Here is a 20,006-nt window from a genome sequence, read left to right as displayed (position 1 = left end):
CTAATAGAAGCCAAAGACTCCATGAGACAATATTTACCAAAATCAAATGACTGGGAAAAAAATAGAGGAAAACATAAGGCTAAGTGGCACAGTAGATAGAGCACCAGCCTTGAAGTCAGGAGGACCTGAGTTCAAATTTGACCTCAGGCACTTAAGACTTCCTAGCTGTATGGCTCTGGACAAGTCACTTAACCCCAATTGCCTCAGCAACATTATATATATATATGTATATGAGAGAGAGAAGACAGAGAGAGAGAGAGATAGAGAGAGAAAGAGAGAGAGAGAGAGAGAGAGAGAGAGAGAGAGAGAGAGAGAGAGAGAGAGAGAGAGAAAGAGAGAGAGAGAGAGAGAATCTTGTAATAAAAACAACAGACCTGGAAATGAATCAAACTGAAAAAATTTAACAATTATTGGACTAGCTGCATACCATGACCAAAATAACTTAGACATCATATTTGAAGAAGTCATAGAAGAAAACTTTTTAGATCTCTTAGAAACAGAGGGCAAAGTGAAAATTGAAAGAATAACTAGACTCCTCCTGAAAGATATCTCAAAATGAAAATTCCCAAGAACATTATAGCCAAAATCCAAAGCTTTCAAATCAAAGAAAAAATATTGCAAACATTCAGAAAGAAGGAATTTAAGCACTAAGGAGTCATAATCAGGACCACACAGTTTAACAGTCACCACTGTAATTATCAGAGATTTGGAATATGACATTCAGGGATGCAAAGGATATAGACTTATAGCCAAGGATAAATTAACCAGATAATGCTATAGAAAAAAAATGAGGATTAATGAATATTTTCAAGCATTCCTGATGAAAATATCAGAACTGTATAAAAACTTCAAAGTTCAAACACAAGAATTAAGAGAAACACAAAAAGATAATCATGAATGAATAATATAAGGATAAACTGCTCACATTCTAAGATAGGGATTTTTCTTTTGTTCTCAAGTAGAGAAGGGTGAGATAGCAAATCTTTGTTTCATTGAAAATATATATATATATATATATATTCACAATTAAAAAGTAATCATGAAGAGGTCATGAGAGATTGAATTGGAATGATGGCTCTATAAATAAAGAAAAGCAGTTAGTTGCAAGATTGTGATTGAAATATAGGCAATCACACTTGGTAATTAATTGGTTAAGGGGAACAAGGAAAAAGAAGGGTCTTAGATTATTCTAGGATTATGAATCTGGATATTTGGGCCTGTGATTAATAGAAAAAGGGAAATTTAGGGGCTATTGCCATGGGAGGGGCTATTAAGTTCTGTTTTATACATAATGGGTTTGGGTTATTGACTGGCCAGATAGAAGGAAAAATAAAATTTGCTTCTGTGAAGCAAAAGGCAGAAAGAATATTCAGGTGGGAATAGTATTAAAATTTCTGAGAAGTTGAGGATAAAAATTCAGAAAACTTAATATCAGAACTTTGATGAAGTATGCAGCTTGCTTTCTGAGAGAAATAATAAGCTCAGGTGAAGAATGAGAATACATTTTTGTATACAGCAGTTTGGGAATACATTTAACTTGAGTATGCATATTACTGCAATAGTTTTGTTCATCTTTTTTTTTCCTTTATATGTTTTGAGGGGAGAAAAGTTTTTTTTAATTTTATTTTATTTAATAATAACTTTGTATTGACAGAATCCATGCTAGGATAATTTGAGGGGAGAAAAGTAATAGAAAGGAGAAGGAGTAGGGGTAGCCTCAAGAAATAATGAAAGAAAAGAGAATCAGTAAAACATGAAGCATAAAAAATACTAATACTGCTAAGAAAACAGAAGGAATACCAGAAAGAATCCCAGATAGGTCGAATAGCTTTGACAATTACATGTTGAATTTATTATGTACTTACAAAGAAAAGGAAGCTTTACCTAATTAAAAATGCAAAAAAAAATTACAAAGAATTTTATTTTCAGACCTGTCCTACTTTTCTGTGTTTTCTTCTGTACTTCCTTCTGTTCTTGGATGAATCTTCAAATATTCATTCTCAGATCTTTGTTATTTCATGAGTTCCATTTGGAAACAAGTCACTTTCCATATTTGGTAAATCTTGTGCTCAATGAAGTAAACAATATCTGGTTTTTGTTGATTTTTCTTAACTTGTTTGTTATGTGCTCTGAGAATGTCTCTTAAGATTCTATCCTTCTTTTTTGGAGTGGAAATGTTAATATTTTTATATTTACCTTAGAATGATAGGTCCCATGTTTGTTAATATTTTATGGATTTTTGTTAGGTTAGGTTAATTGATAAATCTGTTATGGATACATTTTATAATTCTCAAAGTAAACTTTGAGACTAATTACTGTGTAGGTGTTACTTGCTTTTGAATGAGTAAGGGATCCATAACCTTCAATCAATAGATGAGTCACTTAAATTTCTCCAGCCTCAGTTTCTCCAACTATGAAATGCAGAGTTGCATTATATGGCTTCTGAGGCTATTTTCAACTATGGATCTATGAGTTTGAATCCCTGGGTTCCAGAAAGGCTTAGCCTGGCTGCCTGCCCCAGATGCTGAGATGAGCTCAGGTGAAATGGGTGTTTTACTCCTCCCACCTCCACATTCTTCCCATATCAAGTGCCTCCCTAGCTAAGAGCCTGCAGTCAGTTACTTACCTTGCTGTCGAATATCCCAGGCACCCTGTTCAAGAAAAGAAGGTGAGTATTCTGCTAAATTAGAGGGGAAGGGAAAGGAGGAAGGGAATTTGGGAGAGAGACCTAGAAGACCAGCCCAGGCCCCTGAGTTTCTCAAGGGCAGAAGAATTAAATTCAGCAAACATTTATCAAGCTCCCATTAAGTAGTAGCAGACTACTATGTAGTCATTGAGTCAGCCTTCCATTATTATCTTCAAGGAAAATATTCTGTGAGATTAGGGCTGTAACTGGGGGCCAGGCATATGTCACAAGGAATTTCTCCATTCTAGCCCCTGGGCTTTTCAGGACAATGTCCTAGACATTTGTCTTCTGTTCTGGTAGGAATGAAGAGGGAAAAACTGTTTCCAGGAGAGATACCAGATTTTTAAGGGAAAGAACTCTGGATCCATACCTCATCTCCAGTTGGTCAAGCTGTGATTCTGGGACTTTAAGGTAGAAAGGTAGAGAAACTTGGAAGAATTCAACAAAGCAAGACTCTTAGTAAATGAAAACAGATTTCACCAATCATTCTAGTTCTTCATACCAGTCTCCAGGGGGTGAGGGAATTAGAGGCTAAAGACCTAACCCTTCGTTGTCCAATAGTTCCTTACATAACTAGGGGTGAACCTAGTCCCAAGACCAGACTTTATGTAGGCACTCCAGTGGCCCTCTATCCCTCTCTGTTTTTCTCACAGTACTGTAATCTGTCAGAGTTGGACCACCTCTCAGAAATCCTCCAGATCAGACTGAGAAAGGTTTGACAGACTACATAGTGGAAAAGTTGGAACCAGAAGCCCAATGTCTCCCAATATTTTGTCTCCCAATATTTCCTCCTGCACACTTCTCCCATCCCCAATACCTCTCTCTCCAATTTCTTTTTCTTCTCAGCTCCTTTGCCCTTATTCCTCCTACCATTCTTAGATTAGCAAATTCTGACCCTACAAATCAGGAAATACTAGTCCACAGAGAGAGGGGAATGATATGGGTGTGGGAAATGGATGAAACTCTTTACTCAATACTAACTTCTTCCTTTTTGTCCAGAAGTTTTGCATGATGAGGTGGCAGCTCATGGTGAAGGCTTTATTGGGTTCAGCTTTCATGGGGCTACTGATGTTGCTGGTAAATCAACAATGGGGTTCCTGGATGTCTTCAATGGATTCATCGCTCTCATCCCAGAAAGCCCCCTCTGAAGACCCTCTGGTTCTCTCTTCGAGGAAGTATGAGTGGGAGACTCAGACACCACATCCCTTAGACCTGAGGTATCCTTATCCCTATCCTTTCCTGATCAATCATCCTGACAAGTGTGGAGGTCTCAGAGATGCCCCCTTCCTGCTCATTCTGGTAATGAGCAAGCCCCAGGATGTGGGGATACGCCAGGTCATCCGACAAACATGGGGTAATGAAACCTTGGTTCCTGGTGTGGTCATCCGCTGTCTTTTTGTTCTTGGCCTGCCCCAACCCCTCTTTGCTCAGAAACTTCAGGACGTCCTGGAGGAGGAAGACAAGGAGCATGGGGATCTCCTCCAGGTGGGCTTCCTGGATACATACCGCAATTTGACTCTCAAAGTTCTCATGGGGCTGGAATGGATGGCCCAGTACTGTCCCACTGCCCGTTATGTGCTCAAGGTAGATAGTGATGTCTTCCTTAACCCCATTTTCCTAGTACAGCAAATATTGCAGCCCAACAGACCCCTAAAGCTGAACTTCATCACAGGCCACATCTTCAGAAACTCAACCCCCATGCGGACACAGGGTGATAAGTGGTACATGCCCCCAGAGCTGTACCCCAAGAATATGTACCCAGACTATTGTGCAGGCCTTGGCTATGTGATGTCTGGCTCCCTGGCCCTCAGGATCTTGACTGAAGCGCAGAGAGTCAAGGCCATCTATTTGGAGGATGTGTTTGTGGGATTATGCCTGCAACAGCTTGGGGTGAAGCCCACACCTTCTCCCCCCAACACCTTCCTGATATTTTGGAGGAAGTATGACCATTGTACCTTTGACCGACTTGTCCTGGTTCATCACTTCCAGCATCAAGAGTTACTACGGATATGGCCAGACTTTCTGAGAGCTAATACCAACTGTTAAATGGTACACTGGATAAAGTGCTGGACCTGGAATGAGAGACCTAAGTTCAAATCTGACCTCAGACTAAGAAGTCTTCTATTTGCCTTTTTTTTCTCAACTGAAAATGAAAATAATAATAGAACTGACCTTCCCCAATGGTTGTGGGGGGGAAATGATGTAATATTGGTAAATTGCTTAGCACAATGCCTGCATATAGCCAATGTTTAAAATATGCTTATTTCCTTCCTTGTTTCTCATAGAGGAAGGATTTTTTAATAAAGCTTTCCATTTTCAAAACCTATGCACAGATAATTTGACAACATTGACTCTTGCATAGCCTTGTGTTTCAGATTCTCTCCTCCTTCCCCCACTCCCCTCCCCTAGATGGCAAGCAAGCCAATATATGTTAAACATGTCGAAATATATTTTACATCCAATATGTGTAAACATATTTATATAATTCTCTTGCTGCACAAGAAAAATCACAAAAAAAGAGAAAGTAAATGAGTAAGAAAACAAAATGCAAGCGAACAACAACAAAAAGAGTGAGAATGTTATGTTGTGATCCATACTCCGTTCCCACAGTCCTCTCTCTGGGTGGAGATGGCTCTCTTCATCACAAGATCATTGGAAGTGGCATCAATCATCTTATTGCTGGAAAGAGTCACATCCATCAGAATTGATTGTCATATAATATTGATGTTATGTATAATGATTTCCTCATTTCACTTAGCATCAGTTCATATAAGTCTTTCTAGTCCTCTTTGAAATCATCCTGCTAATTGTTTCTTATAGAACAATGATATTCCATAACATTCATATACCATAATTTATTCAGCCATTCCCCAACTGATGGGCATCACTGCCACAAACATTTTTGCACATGTGGGTCCCTTTCCTTCCTTTAAGATCTCTTTGGGATATAAGCCCAATAGAAACACTGCTGGGTCAAAAGGTATGCACAGTTTCATAACTTTATGAACATAGTTCCAAACTGCTCTCCAGAATGGTTGGATCCATTCACAGTTCCACCAATAATGTATCTGTGTCCCAGTTCTCCCGCATCCCCTCCAACATTCCTCATTGTTTTTTCCTGTCATCTTGGCCAATCTGAGAGGTGTATAGTGGTATCTCAGAGTTGTCTTAATTTGCATTTCTCTGATCAATAGTGATTTAGAGCACCTATTCATATAAATAGAAATAGTTTTAATTTCTTAATCTGAAAATTGTCCGTATCCTCTGTCCATTTATCAACTGGAGAATGGTTTGAATATACAGGGAGGATTTAGCAAAGGGGCCCACAAAGCCCTTCCTTCTATCTTATCCCACATAGTTAGAAAGAAAGAGTGATCACTAGTTTCATCCTATAGGGTTTTACAGGTTGCTTCTGCTCTTCAAGGCAGCTCTATAGTCCAGTGTCTAATGGAATTGAATATCAACTCAGGCCCTTTCCTCCTTCATCCCCACTCAGTAGATGCTTTAGCATTCACTGTTCTGGCAGCTCAATGAGTCATTTCATTCATGTATGGGTTCTGAATTGACTCTGATCCTCAAGTGCATTTTCAGGTCTGAAAAGACAGCCTGATATATGGACAAAGCATTACTATTTGAGTGAAACAACTCGGTTTATAAATCCAATTTTGCTCCTTTCTACCTATGATCATGATTGCTTTTTTCTCAGCTTTAGTAGGGGTGGGGGCAGACAGAGCAAGACAGTCAGAGACAGCATTAGACAGAGAAAGGGAGGGAGAGACAGAGAAAGAAAGGGAAATACTGAAAATGAGAGGGAGAGAAGAGAGAGAGAAAAGAGAGAGACACAGAGAAAGACACAGAGACCGAGAGAGATGAACAGAAGGAAGAAGGAAGGGAGAGCCAGACACAGAGAAATGTGGAGGGAGAGAAAGAGAAACAGAAAGGGAGAGGGAGACAGAAGAAAGAGAGGGAAAAGGAGAGGAAGAAAGGAAGGAAGGAAGACAAAGAGAGAGAGGTAAAGGCTGGGATCTACCTCACAGTTTGAGATGCTACTGATGTGTAAATTTCTGTTAAAGTGAAGTTAAATAATGTATCAAACATTTCATTATTCACTGTTGTTACTATTTCTGTTATTATTATTACTTATTGCATACTGTAACTGCCAATGCAACTTTTATCATAGGAGACTATTCCTCAGTGAAAGAAAGTTTTGTGTTAAACTGCTTTATTTTAAAAAAAAATTTTATAACTAATTTTTAAAATTTTCGGATCCAATTCCATTTAAAGTAACTACTGATTGTATAAAATATTTAGGAATCTATCTGCCAAGGAAAAATCAGAAACTTTATGAGCAAAACTACAAAACACTTTCCACACAAATTAAGTCTGATCTAACCAACTGGAAAAATATTAAATGCTCTTGGATTGGGCGAGCAAATATAATAAAGATGACAATACTACCTAAATTAATCTACTTATTTAGCGCTATACCAATCAGACTCCCAAAAAACTACTTTGATGAATTAGAAAAAATAACAACAAAGTTCATATGGAAAAACAAAAGGTCAAGAATTTCAAGGAAATTAATGAAAAAAAATCAAATGAAGGTAGCCTAGCTGTACCAGATCTAAAATTATATTATAAAGCAGCAGTTACTAAAACCATCTGGTATTGGCTAAGAAATAGACTAGTTCATCAATGGAATAGGTTAGGTTCAAAGGACAAAACAGCCAATAACTTTAATAATATAGTGTTTGACAAATCCAAAGACACCAGTTTCTGGGATAAGAATGCATTATTTGACAAAAATTGCTGGGAAAATTGGAAATTAGTATGGAAGAAACTAGGCATTGACCCACACTTAACACCGTACACCAAGATAAGGTCAAAATGGGTTCATGACCTAGGCATAAAGAATGAGATGATAAATAAATTGGAAGAGCATAGGATAGTTTACCTCGCAGACCTGTGGAAGAGGGAGGAATTTATGACCAAAGAAGAACTAGAGATCACTATTGACCACAACATAGAAAATTTTGATTATATCAAATTGAAAAGTTTTTGTACAAACAAAACTAATGCAGACAAGATTAGAAGGGAAACAATAAACTGGGAAAACATTTTTATAATCAAAGGTTCTGATAAAGGCCTCATTTCCAAAATATATAGAGAATTGACTCTAATCTATAAGAAATCAAACCATTCTCCAATTGATAAATGGTCAAAGGATATGAACAGACAATTCTCAGACGAAGAAATTGAAACTATTTATAGACATATGAAAATATGCTCCAAATCATTATTAATCAGAGAAATGCAAATTAAGACAACTCTGAGATACCACTACACACCTGTCAGATTGGCTAGAATGACAGGGAAAGATAATGGGGAATGTTGGAGGGGATGTGGGAAAACAGGGACAGTGATACATTGTTGGTGGAATTGTGAACATATCCAGCCATTCTGGAGAGCGATATGGAACTATGCTCAAAACGTTATCAAACTGTGCATACCCTTTGATCCAGCAGTGTTTCTACTGGGCTTATACCCCAAAGAAATACTAAAGAAAGGAAACGGACCTGTATGTGCCAAAATGTTTGTGGCAGCCCTGTTTGTAGTGGCTGGAAGCTGGAAAATGAAAGGATGTCCATCAATTGGAGAATGGTTGAGTAAATTGTGGTATATGAATGTTATGGAATATTATTGTTCTGTAAGGAATGACCAGCAGGATGAATACAGAGAGGACTGGTGAGACTTACATGAACTGATGCTAAGTGAAATGAGCAGAACCAGGAGATCATTATATACCTCAACAACGATACTGTTTGAGGATGTATTCTGATGGAAGTGGATCTCTTTGATAAAGAGAGCCTTAATTGATCAAAGATGGACAGAAGCAGCTAATTCTTCTGATCAACAGGAAAATTTTGTTTTTTGTTTTTGTTTTTGTTTTTTTAATTTTAAATTTTATTTTATTTAATAATAACTTTGTATTGACAGAATCCATGCCAGGGTAATTTTTTTACAACATTATCCCTTGCACTCGCTTATGTTTCGTTTTTTTCCCCTCCCTCCCTCCACCCCCCCCCCAAGATGGCAAGCAGTCCTATATATGTTAAATATGTTGCAGTATATCCTAGATACAATACATATTTGCAGAACTGAACAGTTCTCCTGTTGCACAGGGAGAATTGGATTCAGAAGGTAAAAATAACTCGGGAAGAAAATCAAAAATGCAAATAGTTCACATTCATTTCCCAGTGTTCTTTCTTTGGGTGTAGCTGTTTCTGTCCATCATTTATCCATTGAAACTCAGTTAGGTCTCTTTGTCATAGAAATCCACTTCCATCAGAATACATCCTCATACAATATCGTTGTCGAAGTGTATAATGATCTCCTGGTTCTGCTCATCTCACTTAGCATCAGTCCATGTAGGTCTCTCCAAGCCTCTCTGTATTCATCCTGCTGGTCATTCCTTACAGAGCAATAATATTCCATAACATTCATATACCACAATTTACCCAGCCATTCTCCAATTGATGGGCATCCATTCATTTTCCAGTTTCTAGCCACTACAAACAGGGCTGCCACAAACATTTTGGCACATACAGGTCCCTTTCCCTTTTTTAGTATCTCTTTGGGGTATAAGCGCAATAGAAACACTGCTGGATCAAAGGATATGCACAGTTTGATAACTTTTTGGGCATAATTCCAGATTGCTTTCCAGAATTGCTGGATTCATTCACAACTCCACCAACAATGCATCAGTGTCCCTGTTTTCCCGCATCCCCTCCAACATTCATCATTATTTTTTCCTGTCATCTTAGCCAATCTGACAGGTGTGTAGTGATATCTCAGAGTTGTCTTAATTTGCATTTCTCTGATCAATAGTGATTTGGAACACTCTTTCATGTGAGTGGTAATAATTTCAATTTCTTCATCTGAAAATTGTCTGTTCATATCCTTTGACCTTTATCAATTGGAGAATGGCTTGATTTTTTATAAATTTGAGTCAGTTCTCTACATATTTTGGAAATGAGGCCTTTATCAGAACCTTTAATTGTAAAGATGTTTTCCCAGTTTGTTGCTTCCCTACTAATCTTGTTTGCATTCGTTCTGTTTGTACAAAGGCTTTTTAATTTGATATAATCAAAATTTTCTATTTTGTGATTGGTAATGGTCTCTAGTTCATCTTTGGTCACAAATTTCTTTCTCCTCCACAAGTCTGAGAGATAAACTATACTATGTTCCTCTAATTTATTTATAATCTCGTTCTTTATGCCTAGGTCATGGACCCATTTTGATCTTATCTTGGTATGTGGTGTTAAGTGTGGGTCTTTGCCTAATTTCTGCCATACTAATTTCCAGTTATCCCAGCAGTTTTTATCAAATAATGAAATCTTATCCCAAAATTTAGAATCTTTGGGTTTGTCAAACACTAGATTGCTATAGTTGACTATTCTGTCTTGTGAACCTAACCTTTTCCACTGATCAACTAATCTATTTCTTAGCCAATACCAAATGGTTTTGGTGACTGCTGCTTTATAATATAATTTTAGATCAGGTACAGCTAGACCACCTTCATTTGATTTTTTTTTCATTAATTCCCTTGAGATTCTCGACTTTTTATTGTTCCATATGAATTTTGTTGTTATTTTTTCTAAATCATTAAAATATTTTCTTGGAAGTCTGATTGGTATAGCACTAAATAAATAGATTAGTTTAGGGAGTATTGTCATCTTTATTATATTCGCTCGGCCTATCCAAGAGCACTTAATATTTTTCCAATTATTTAAGTCTGACTTTATTTGTGTGGAAACTTTTTTGTACTTTTGTTCAAATAATTCCTGACTTTCCTTTGGTAGATAGATTCCCAAATATTTTATGCTATCAGCAGTTATTTTGAATGGAATTTCTCTTTGTATCTCTTGCTCTTGGATTTTGTTGGTGGTGTATAAGAATGCTGAGGATTTATGGGGATTTATTTTGTATCCTGCTACTTTGCTAAAATTATGAATTATTTTTAATAGCTTTTTAGTAGAATCTCTGGGGTTTTCTAGGTATACCATCATATCATCTGCAAAGAGTGATAGTTTGGTTTCCTCATTGCCTACTCTAATTCCTTTAATCTCTTTCTCGACTCTTATTGCAGAGGCTAGTGTTTCTAATACAATATTGAATAATAATGGTGATAGTGGGCAACCTTGCTTCACTCCAGATCTTACTGGGAAAGGTTCCAGTTTTTCCCCATTGCATATGATGCTTACTGAAGGTTTTTAATATATGCTCCTAACTATTTTAAGGAAAAGTCCTTTTATTCCTATGCTCTCAAGTGTTTTTATTAGGAATGGCTATTGGATTTTATCAAATGCTTTTTCTGCATCTATTGAGATGATCATATGGTTTTTGTTTGGTTGGTTGTTGATATAGTCAATTATGTTAATAGTTTTCCTAATATTGAACCAGCCCTGCATTCCTGGTATAAATCCTACTTGGTCATAGTGTATTATCCTGGGGACGATTTTCTGTAATCTTTTTGCTAATATTTTATTTAAGATTTTAGCATCAATATTCATTAGGGAGATTGGTCTATAATTTTCTTTCTCTGTTTTCAGCCTACCTGGTTTAGGTATCAGTACCATATCTGTGTCATAAAAGAAGTTTGGTAGGACTCCTTCAATCCCTACTTTTTCAAATAGTTTATTTAGCATTGGAGTTAATTGATCTTTAAATGTTTGATAGAATTCAGATGTAAATCCATCTGGTCCTGGGGATTTTTTCTTAGGGAGTTGATTGATAGTTTGTTCTATTTCTTTTTCTGAGATAGGAGTGTTTAGGATATTTACTTCTTCCTCTGTTAGTTTAGGCAAGCTATATTTTTGGAGGTATTCTTCTATTTCATTTAAGTTGTTGAATTTATTGGCGTAAAGTTGGGCAAAGTAACTCCTAATTATTGCTCTAATTTCCTCTTCGTTAGTGGTGAGTTCTCCCTTTTCATTTTTAAGACTAACAATTTGATTTTCTTCTTTCCTTTTTTTAATCAGATTTACTAAGGGTTTGTCTATTTTGTTGGTTTTTTCATAGAACCAACTCTTAGTTTTATTAATTAATTCAATAGTTTTTTTTACTTTCAATTTTATTGATCTCTCCTTTTATTTTTTGAATTTCAAGTTTAGTGTTTGACTGGGGGTTTTTAATTTGTTTCTTTTCTAGCATTTTTAGTTGTAAGCCCAATTCATTGACCTTCTCTTTCTCTATTTTATACAAATAGGCCTCTATAGATATGAGATTTCCCCTTATTACCGCTTTGGCTGCATCCCATACATTTTGGTATGATGTCTCATTATTATCGTTTTCTTGGATGAAGTTATTAATTATGTCTATAATTTGCTGTTTCACCCAATCATTCTTTAGTATGAGATTATTTAGTTTCAATTATTTTTTGGTCTACTTTCCCGTGGCTTTTTATTGAATGTAATTTTCAATGCATCGTGGTCTGAAAAGGATGCATTCACTATTTCTGCCTTACTGCATTTGAGTTTGAGGTTTTTATGTCCTAATATATGGTCAATTTTTGTATAAGTTCCATGAACTGCTGAAAAGAAGGTGTACTCCTTTCTGTCCTCAACAGGGAAATTTTGACCTGTTAAACAGTTGAAAGATGGTCAGAAAAACCAGGTAAAAGAGTAAAGCATTCTGGGCATATGGATAGCCAGTGGAAAAAAGCATAGGGAATGAATTCTTCACCCCAATAAATGCCATCAAAAAAAGAGAGCAACTTTGCCTGAGTCAAATAGATTTCAAGGTATAGACAATTTTGGCTATGCAGCCAATGGAAAATACTGCTTCTCAACCATATGGTATCTCAATATAGAATGTTTTCTCCCAGAAGTAGTGTCTTGGTATCTCTTTCATGTCTCCATCTTAGGTAGTCTAGGCATGTAACAAAACCCTAAAGAAAAGTTTTTATGGATTATTTTCATTTTATATTTTTTCCAATTACTTATAAAAACAATTTTAATACTCATTTTTAAAATGCGGAGTTCCAAATTCTCTCACTTCCTTTCTTACTATCCACCCATTGAGAAGGCAAGCAATCTAATGTTATACATGTGTAGCTATGCAAAACATTTCCATATTGATTACATGAAAGAAAACATAGACAAAAAAAGCTTCAAGGAAAATAAAATTTATTGATCCAGCAGTGTCTCTATTGGGTCTGTATCCCAAAGAAATCATAAAAAAAGACCCAATAGTACATGGGACCCATGTCCCATTTTGTACCCATTTTTTGTACCCATTTGTACCCAGTACATTTTGGACCCATAGGTACAAAAATATAGCAGTCCTTTTTGTAGTGGCAAAGAACTGGAAATTGAATGGATGCCCATCAGTTGGGGAATGGCTGAATAAGTTATGGTATATAAATATAATGGATGGAATATTATTGTTCTATAAGAAATGACAAATAGACTGATTTTAGAAAAGCATGGAAAGACTTATATGAACTGATGCTAAGTGACGTGAGTAGAACCAGGAGAACATTACACATAGCAATGACAAGAGTATGTGATCAACTATGATGGATTGGTTCTTTTCAACAATGAGATGATTCAAGGCAATTCCAAAGACCTGTGATAAAAAGAGTTATCACATCCAGAGAGAGAACAATAGAGACTGAATATGGGTCAAAGCATGTATTTTTATCTTACTTTTTGTTGTTGTTTGCTTGTTTTTTTCTTTCACCTTTTGATCTGACTTTTCTTGCAGAGCATGACAAATGTTTATGGAAATATGTTTAGAAGAATTGCATATATTTAACCTATATTGAATTGCTTACTGTCTATGGGAAGGGGTCAGAGGTAGGGAGAGAAAAAATTTAGAAAATTTTGCAAAGGTGAATATTAAAGACTATCTTTGCATTGATTAGGTAAAATAATAAAGTTATTAAAAGGAGGAGAAAAGAAATTAAAATAAAATGGGATTTCATATTCATTGTTACCACTTTAATGACTCAATAATAAGACCTTAAATTTAGTCTATGAAAAAGCATTTGTGAAAGATTTATAATCTTTAATAATATATGCCAATATAAACTAAAAAAATAAAAATAAAATTTAAAAAGGATGATTAATCTGTATTCAGACAACATCGATTCTTTTTGGGGTGATGGATAGTATTTTCCATTATAAGTCCTTCAGAGTTGAATGATTTGTATTCTTATAAATTTGATTCAGTTTCCTTTGTATTTGAGAAATGACTATTTTATCAGAGAAATGATGTAAAAATTTTTTCACAACTATGATTCTCTCCATTCAATTTCCTCCCTATTTATTCTTCTCTCTCCTTTCACCCTGTCCCTTCTCAAAAGTGTTTTGCTTCTGATCACCACCTCTCTCAAACCATCTTTCTCTTATTCCCTTCCCTTCCACCTTTCCTATAGAGATAATAGAGATTTCTACACCCAATTGAGGGTATATGTTTTTTGGGCCAATTCCAATGAAAATAAGATTCAAGTGCTCCTTCTTCCCACTATCTCCATCCTCCTCCCATTGTAAAAGCTTTTCTTTACCTCTTTTACATGAAATAATTCTTCTCCCTTCCCCCTTCTCTAAGTGCATCCCTCTTTCTCAGTCTTTAATTGAATTTTTTAGATCTTATCTCATAATAGTCAATTCATACCTGTGCCCTCTATGTATACTCCTTCTAACTACCCTAATAATGATAAAGTTCTTGGAAGTTACAAGTTTCATCTTTCCATGAAAGAATCTAAACATTTATTGAATTGAATCCCTTATGATTTCTCTTTCCTTTTTATCTTTTTCTGCTTCTCTTGAGTAGTTATTGTATTTGAAAGTAAAATTTTCTATTCAGCTCTGCTCTTTTCATCAAGAATGCTTGAAAATCCTCAGTTTCCTTAATATTAACTTTTTTCCTTTGCAGAATTATATTCAGCTTTTCTGGATATATGTTCTTGGTTGTAATACTAATTTTGTCCTCCAGAATATGATATTTCAAGCTTTTCAATCCTTTAATGTGGAAACTGCTAAATCTTATATTTTATTGACTGTGGCTCTATGATATTTGAATTGTTTCTTTCTGGATGTTTGCAATATTTTCTCCTAGACCTAGAAGCTCTGGAATTTGGTTATAATTTTCATTTTGGGATCTTTTTCAGGAGTTGATCAGTGTATCCTTTCAAATTCTATTTTACCTTCTGGTTCTAGAATATCAGAGTGGTTTCCTTTGATAATTTCTTGAAATATGATATCTAAGCTCTTTTTTAAAAAATCGTGACTTTCATATAGTACAATAATTCTTAAATTTTCTCTCTTCAATCTATTTTCCAGATCAATTTTTTTCAAATAAGATATTTCACAATATCTTTCTTCTTTTTAAAAAATTCTTTTGACTTTGTATTTGTGTTTGTTTTTGTTTGTTTCTTGATGGCTTATGGAGTCATTAGCTTCAAGTTGCTCAATTTTAATCATTAAGAAATTTTTTTTCACTGAGGTTATATACTCCTTTTCTATTTGGCCACTTCTGCTTTTTGAAGAGTTCTTCTCTTCAGTGAATTTTTGCATATCTTTTTCCATTTGGTTAATTCTGATTTTTAAGGAATTTTGTTTGGTAGATTTTTGTGCTTTTTTAACCTTCAGGCCTAGTCTGGTTTTAAGGTGTCATTTTTTAGATATTTTTGGTGCCTCTTTTACCAAGTTGTTGACTCTTTTCTCGTTATTTTCTCATATCAATCTCATTTCTTTTACCAATTTTCTCTTATCTGATTTTTAAATCCTTTTTTTTATCTTTTCCAGGAATTATTTTTTGAACCTGAGACCAATTCACATTTCTCTTCAAGGTTGTGGGCCTGGCTGTCTTGATTGTATTGTCTTCTGAGTTTATGGCTTAATATTCCTTGTCATCATAGTAACTTTTTTTGATGTTTTTGGTTGTTTACTTACTTTTCTAGGCAATTTCTTGACTTTTAAAATTATGTTAAAAAATGAGTTTTGCTCCTGGGATGAAGGGAGCATTATCCCCAGCTTCATTTTTTGGGGGGGAAGGGCTGCTGTTTCCAGAGTTAGTTCTGGGGAGAGGGTTTATAAGTTTTCCATGATTTTTAAGATGGTATAATCTAAGGAGAAGTGTGCTTAGTATTTTCTTGGACTAGACTCTCCCTATGGACCTCTAATCTTCTTTTGATCAGATGTCCAATTATTTTATTGTCTGTAGGTTGAAAGCACTGGAAGCTCCTGCTAATTCAGTGAACCCTAAGGCCTAGTGCTGGCTTGCTGAGGCACAGCCTACATTGGATTGCACTACACTCTCACCCTAGTGATACAGACCTTATTTGCCAACCATCTAAATTGTCTTGAATTAGAAAATTGTTTTGCCCCATCCTTTTGCTAGTTCTGTCACTTCAGAATTCATTTTGAGTTATTATGTTTTACTTGTTTGGAGGGAATTTTTGGAAAGCTCAAATGAGTCTCTGCCTTTACTTTACCATCTTGACTCTATCCCTCCAAGATTTATGATTGATCCTAAAGGCAATAGAGAGCTATATGGAAACAATAAATGGAATAAGAGAAGGAAAATTTGTGAAAAGGTCAGGCCTGATGTTTAAAAAATTCATCTGGGCAGTTGATAGGTGGAATCTGAGTGACAAAAGATGTGAAACAGGGATATTAGTTAAAATGCTAATGGAATTGTCAAGCAAGAGATGATCAGGGGGTATAGCTGAGTGACTAGAGACAAAGGGATGTATGTGAAGAATATTAGAAAAGTAGAAATGGCAAGATGTAGCAACACATTGGATATATAAGAAATAATTGATTATAAAAATGAGAAGAAATGAAATTGTCATGGATTGTTATAGTTTCATGCAAAAATGCAATTGATGGCATGATAAATGTGAAATATATTTAAAAGAATTGCACATGTTTAATATTGGATTACTTGCACTCTAGAGGAGGGGAATGGGAGAAGGAAAGGAGAAAAATTTGGAACACAAAATGTTGCAAAATGAATGTTGCAAATTATCTTTGCATGTATATTTGAACATTTGAACATTATAAAAAACAACAACAACAACAAACTAATGGGAGCAGTTAGATGGCATAGTGGATAGAGTCCCAGTTCTGGAGTCAGAAGAACTTGAATTCAAATCCAGTCTCAGACACTTGACAGTTACTAGCTGTGTGACCTTGAGCAGGTCATTTAACCCTGATTGCTTTGCTAAAAAAAAAAATTTAACTGATGCAAATTAATTTCCATAAAAAGGTGACTAAGAGGCCATAAAAAGGATCTTATTCAGCAATCACTTATTTTAGTTGCTAAGCAGAAAGGAATAATAGCAAACAGCAACATTAATTTAGAATATAAATTTATTTTTTAAATCTTATGAAGATAAAATCAGGAGATAGGAAATAATATGAACTAATAAACAAAATCCTGAAGTAAAAGGGATTTTTAAAAATGAGAAGCCAGTGTGAAGGGGAAGACTGACAGTAAATGATGTGTGAATGAATATAGAGAAACATGAAAAGACTTATATGAATTGATGCAGAGTAAAACAATAATTGATGCAAAGCTCAGCAGAGACAAAACAAAAACAAAAGAGTATACATAATGCCTACAACAATGGAAAGAACAATGACACCCAAAAAATCAAAAATAAATATAAAAAAGTATAAAGATCAAATAGGACTCAAATAGAAAGATATGAAATGACACCCCAATATGGCCCTTCATAAAAGTGGGAGATTTATAGGTGTTATAAATTGCATGTGTTTGGGGACTTTTTCAATGTAGCAATCAATTGTGCTGACTTTTTTTTTCTTAAAAATATTATTTCTCAAATGAAATTGTTCTCTGGAAGGGAAAGAAGGAAGAATATAACTGCAGGAAAGAAGGAAGAATATAAAAAAACAAAATGTCAATAAAAATTTATTTTAAAAAATCTTATGAAGAAAGAAGATAGATAATTGTAAACAAAAATAACTCATAAAGTAGAGGAAAACAGTGAAAGATAAAACTGGATTAAAGGAAATTTGGCAAGAACTTCAACTGGACAAAGTTATTACAAAGACATTCAATAAACAAAGGACAACACAGTAAAAAAAAAAATGGAACCGATGTATAAATATTTTTATAATAAACTTTTCACCATTGAGGACAGCAGAGCCAACACATTTGGATTCTAATATCACAGTTTGATGAGTATAAAATGTAAAAAAGACAGGACAAGTAGCCAGAAAAAAAATCAAATATACTTAGGAATGATACAATAGAGATGGAACAATTTTGAAGATATTGAGAGATTTGAAAGAGAAAAGATAGCAAAACTTGGACTATATTGATATTTTTTTGGGGGAAAGACAATCCAACAACTAGCAATCTGTATGAATGTAAGCAACTTATGGGTAGAAATATTTAAAGGCACAAGGAGAAGAGGAAGAAAAAGAAAAGGAATGAATGTGAGACAAAGAAATTGGTAAATAAGTTGGGTACTGCTGTAAAGGTATTGCTAATGGGAGAGGAGCCAAAATGGTGGAACAAAAGAACTCACCTGAACTCTCCTAAATTCCTCTCAAAACAATTGAAAAATAACACCTCAAAATAAATTCTGGGATAGCAGGATCAATAATAAAAAATCAATTTTCCAGCTCAAGACAACTTATAAGGTCAGCAGGAAAGATCTACTAGAGAAGTAGAGGTCTAGTAAAGAATGGGATGTGTATTTGGAGAATCACACAAAACTGGTTAAGCTGGATGATTAAAATGCATTAATAGTGTACCACATGGACCCATGTGAACACATACTGCAAGAAGGAACCCAGAAAGTATTGTTAAGATGTACAAAAAAATGAAGACTCATTCAAAATGATTAGAAAAGGCATCGAATATTTATGAGTCAGTCTATTAAGGTCAGTCTATCAAACATCTGTAACAAAACAATGACAAAATATACCTTAAAGAAACAGAGACTGAAATAATTCAGGATATATTCAGTGCTTATGGCTGTGACAATATGATAAAAATAATAGTACTGCCCAAAATACTTTATAGAATTAGTGCTTTAACAATTAAACTACCAAGAGGATGCCTTATGGGCTATAAAAATTTTTTTTATTTCTTTGGGGTAACAAAAATTTAGACTATCAAGAGAAATAATGAAAAATAAATCAGAATTAAGAGGGAAATTACATTTCCAAACTTTATATGTATTACATTATAAAACACTAATTCTAAGAAATATTTGGAAAAGAGGATCAATGGAACAGACTACATGAAACAAATCAGGAAAAAAATGGAATTCAAGAAACCAGTGTTCAATAAATCTGAGAATATAGACTACTTGGAGGAATATTTGACAAGAATTTCTGGGAAAACTGAGAAACAGCTTAATATTTTGGGCAATGTGTCATAAATAAATTCAGAATTAACAGGGGAAACCTAAATATTTAAAGTTAAACCATTTTTTAAAGTGAGAAGAGAAAAAAAGAGGGAAAAAAGTGAGAAGAGAATCTTTACACAGTTATGGCTTGGGAGAATTCTTAATCTTAATCTTAAAAATCTTAAACAAGAAATACAGATGACCACATAAAAGATAAGCTTAGGCATTTCATTTACATTAAATTAAAAAGCTTTATATAGACCATATTAATGCCTTGACTAAGGTTTATTAGAGGAAAATATTTGTGCTAATTACTTCTGACAATTGAAGATATGTAGATAACTAATATAAATATATAGGATAAAGAACTGTTCCCCAAAAGTCAAAGGATAGAAACAGTTCTCAAAAGAAGTGCAAATTACATATTATAAAATATGAAAGACTGTTCCAAATCATTAAAAGTAATAGAAATGGAACACTGGGAAATGAATGAAAACTGCTTGCATTTTTGTTTTTCTTCCCAGGTTATTTTTACCTCCTGAATCCAATTCTTCCTGTGCAACAAGAGAACTGTTTGGTTCTGCACACATATATTGTATCTAGGATACACTGTGACATATTTAACTTGTATAGGACTGCTTGCCATCTGGGGGAGGGGGTGAAGAAAGGGAGGGGAAAAGTCGAAACAAAAGTGAGTGCAAGGGATAATGTTGTAAAAAAAATTATCCAGGAGTGGGGTCTGTCAATAAAAAGTTATAATAAAATAAATAAATAAATAAATGAAGTTCTAAAACTCCAAAAAAAAAAAAAAAAAAAGCAATAGAAATGCAGATCAAAATAATTCTGGGTTGTACCTCATAATCACCAAATTGGCAAAGATAACAAAAAAAAGTGAATAGCTAGTTTTGAAGTGTTTGTACAAAGACA

General features: G+C 34.7%; 1 protein-coding gene across 1 annotated transcript; it reads left to right on the top strand.

Annotated features, from left to right (window-relative positions):
- The first annotated feature begins 3,697 nt into the window (after nucleotides 1–3,697).
- LOC127548071 (beta-1,3-galactosyltransferase 2-like) lies at nucleotides 3,698–4,732 on the top strand. Its single transcript, XM_051975250.1, has one exon. It carries the CDS (start codon nucleotides 3,698–3,700, stop codon nucleotides 4,730–4,732), a length of 1,035 nt encoding a protein of 344 aa, XP_051831210.1.
- Nucleotides 4,733–20,006: the final 15,274 nt, after the last annotated feature.

Source organism: Antechinus flavipes, chromosome 1, assembly GCF_016432865.1.
Source record: "Antechinus flavipes isolate AdamAnt ecotype Samford, QLD, Australia chromosome 1, AdamAnt_v2, whole genome shotgun sequence".
Taxonomy (NCBI): Eukaryota; Metazoa; Chordata; class Mammalia; order Dasyuromorphia; family Dasyuridae; genus Antechinus; species Antechinus flavipes.
The sequence above is the reverse complement of the archived record's forward strand: the minus strand, read 5'-3'. Positions and strand labels throughout refer to the sequence as shown.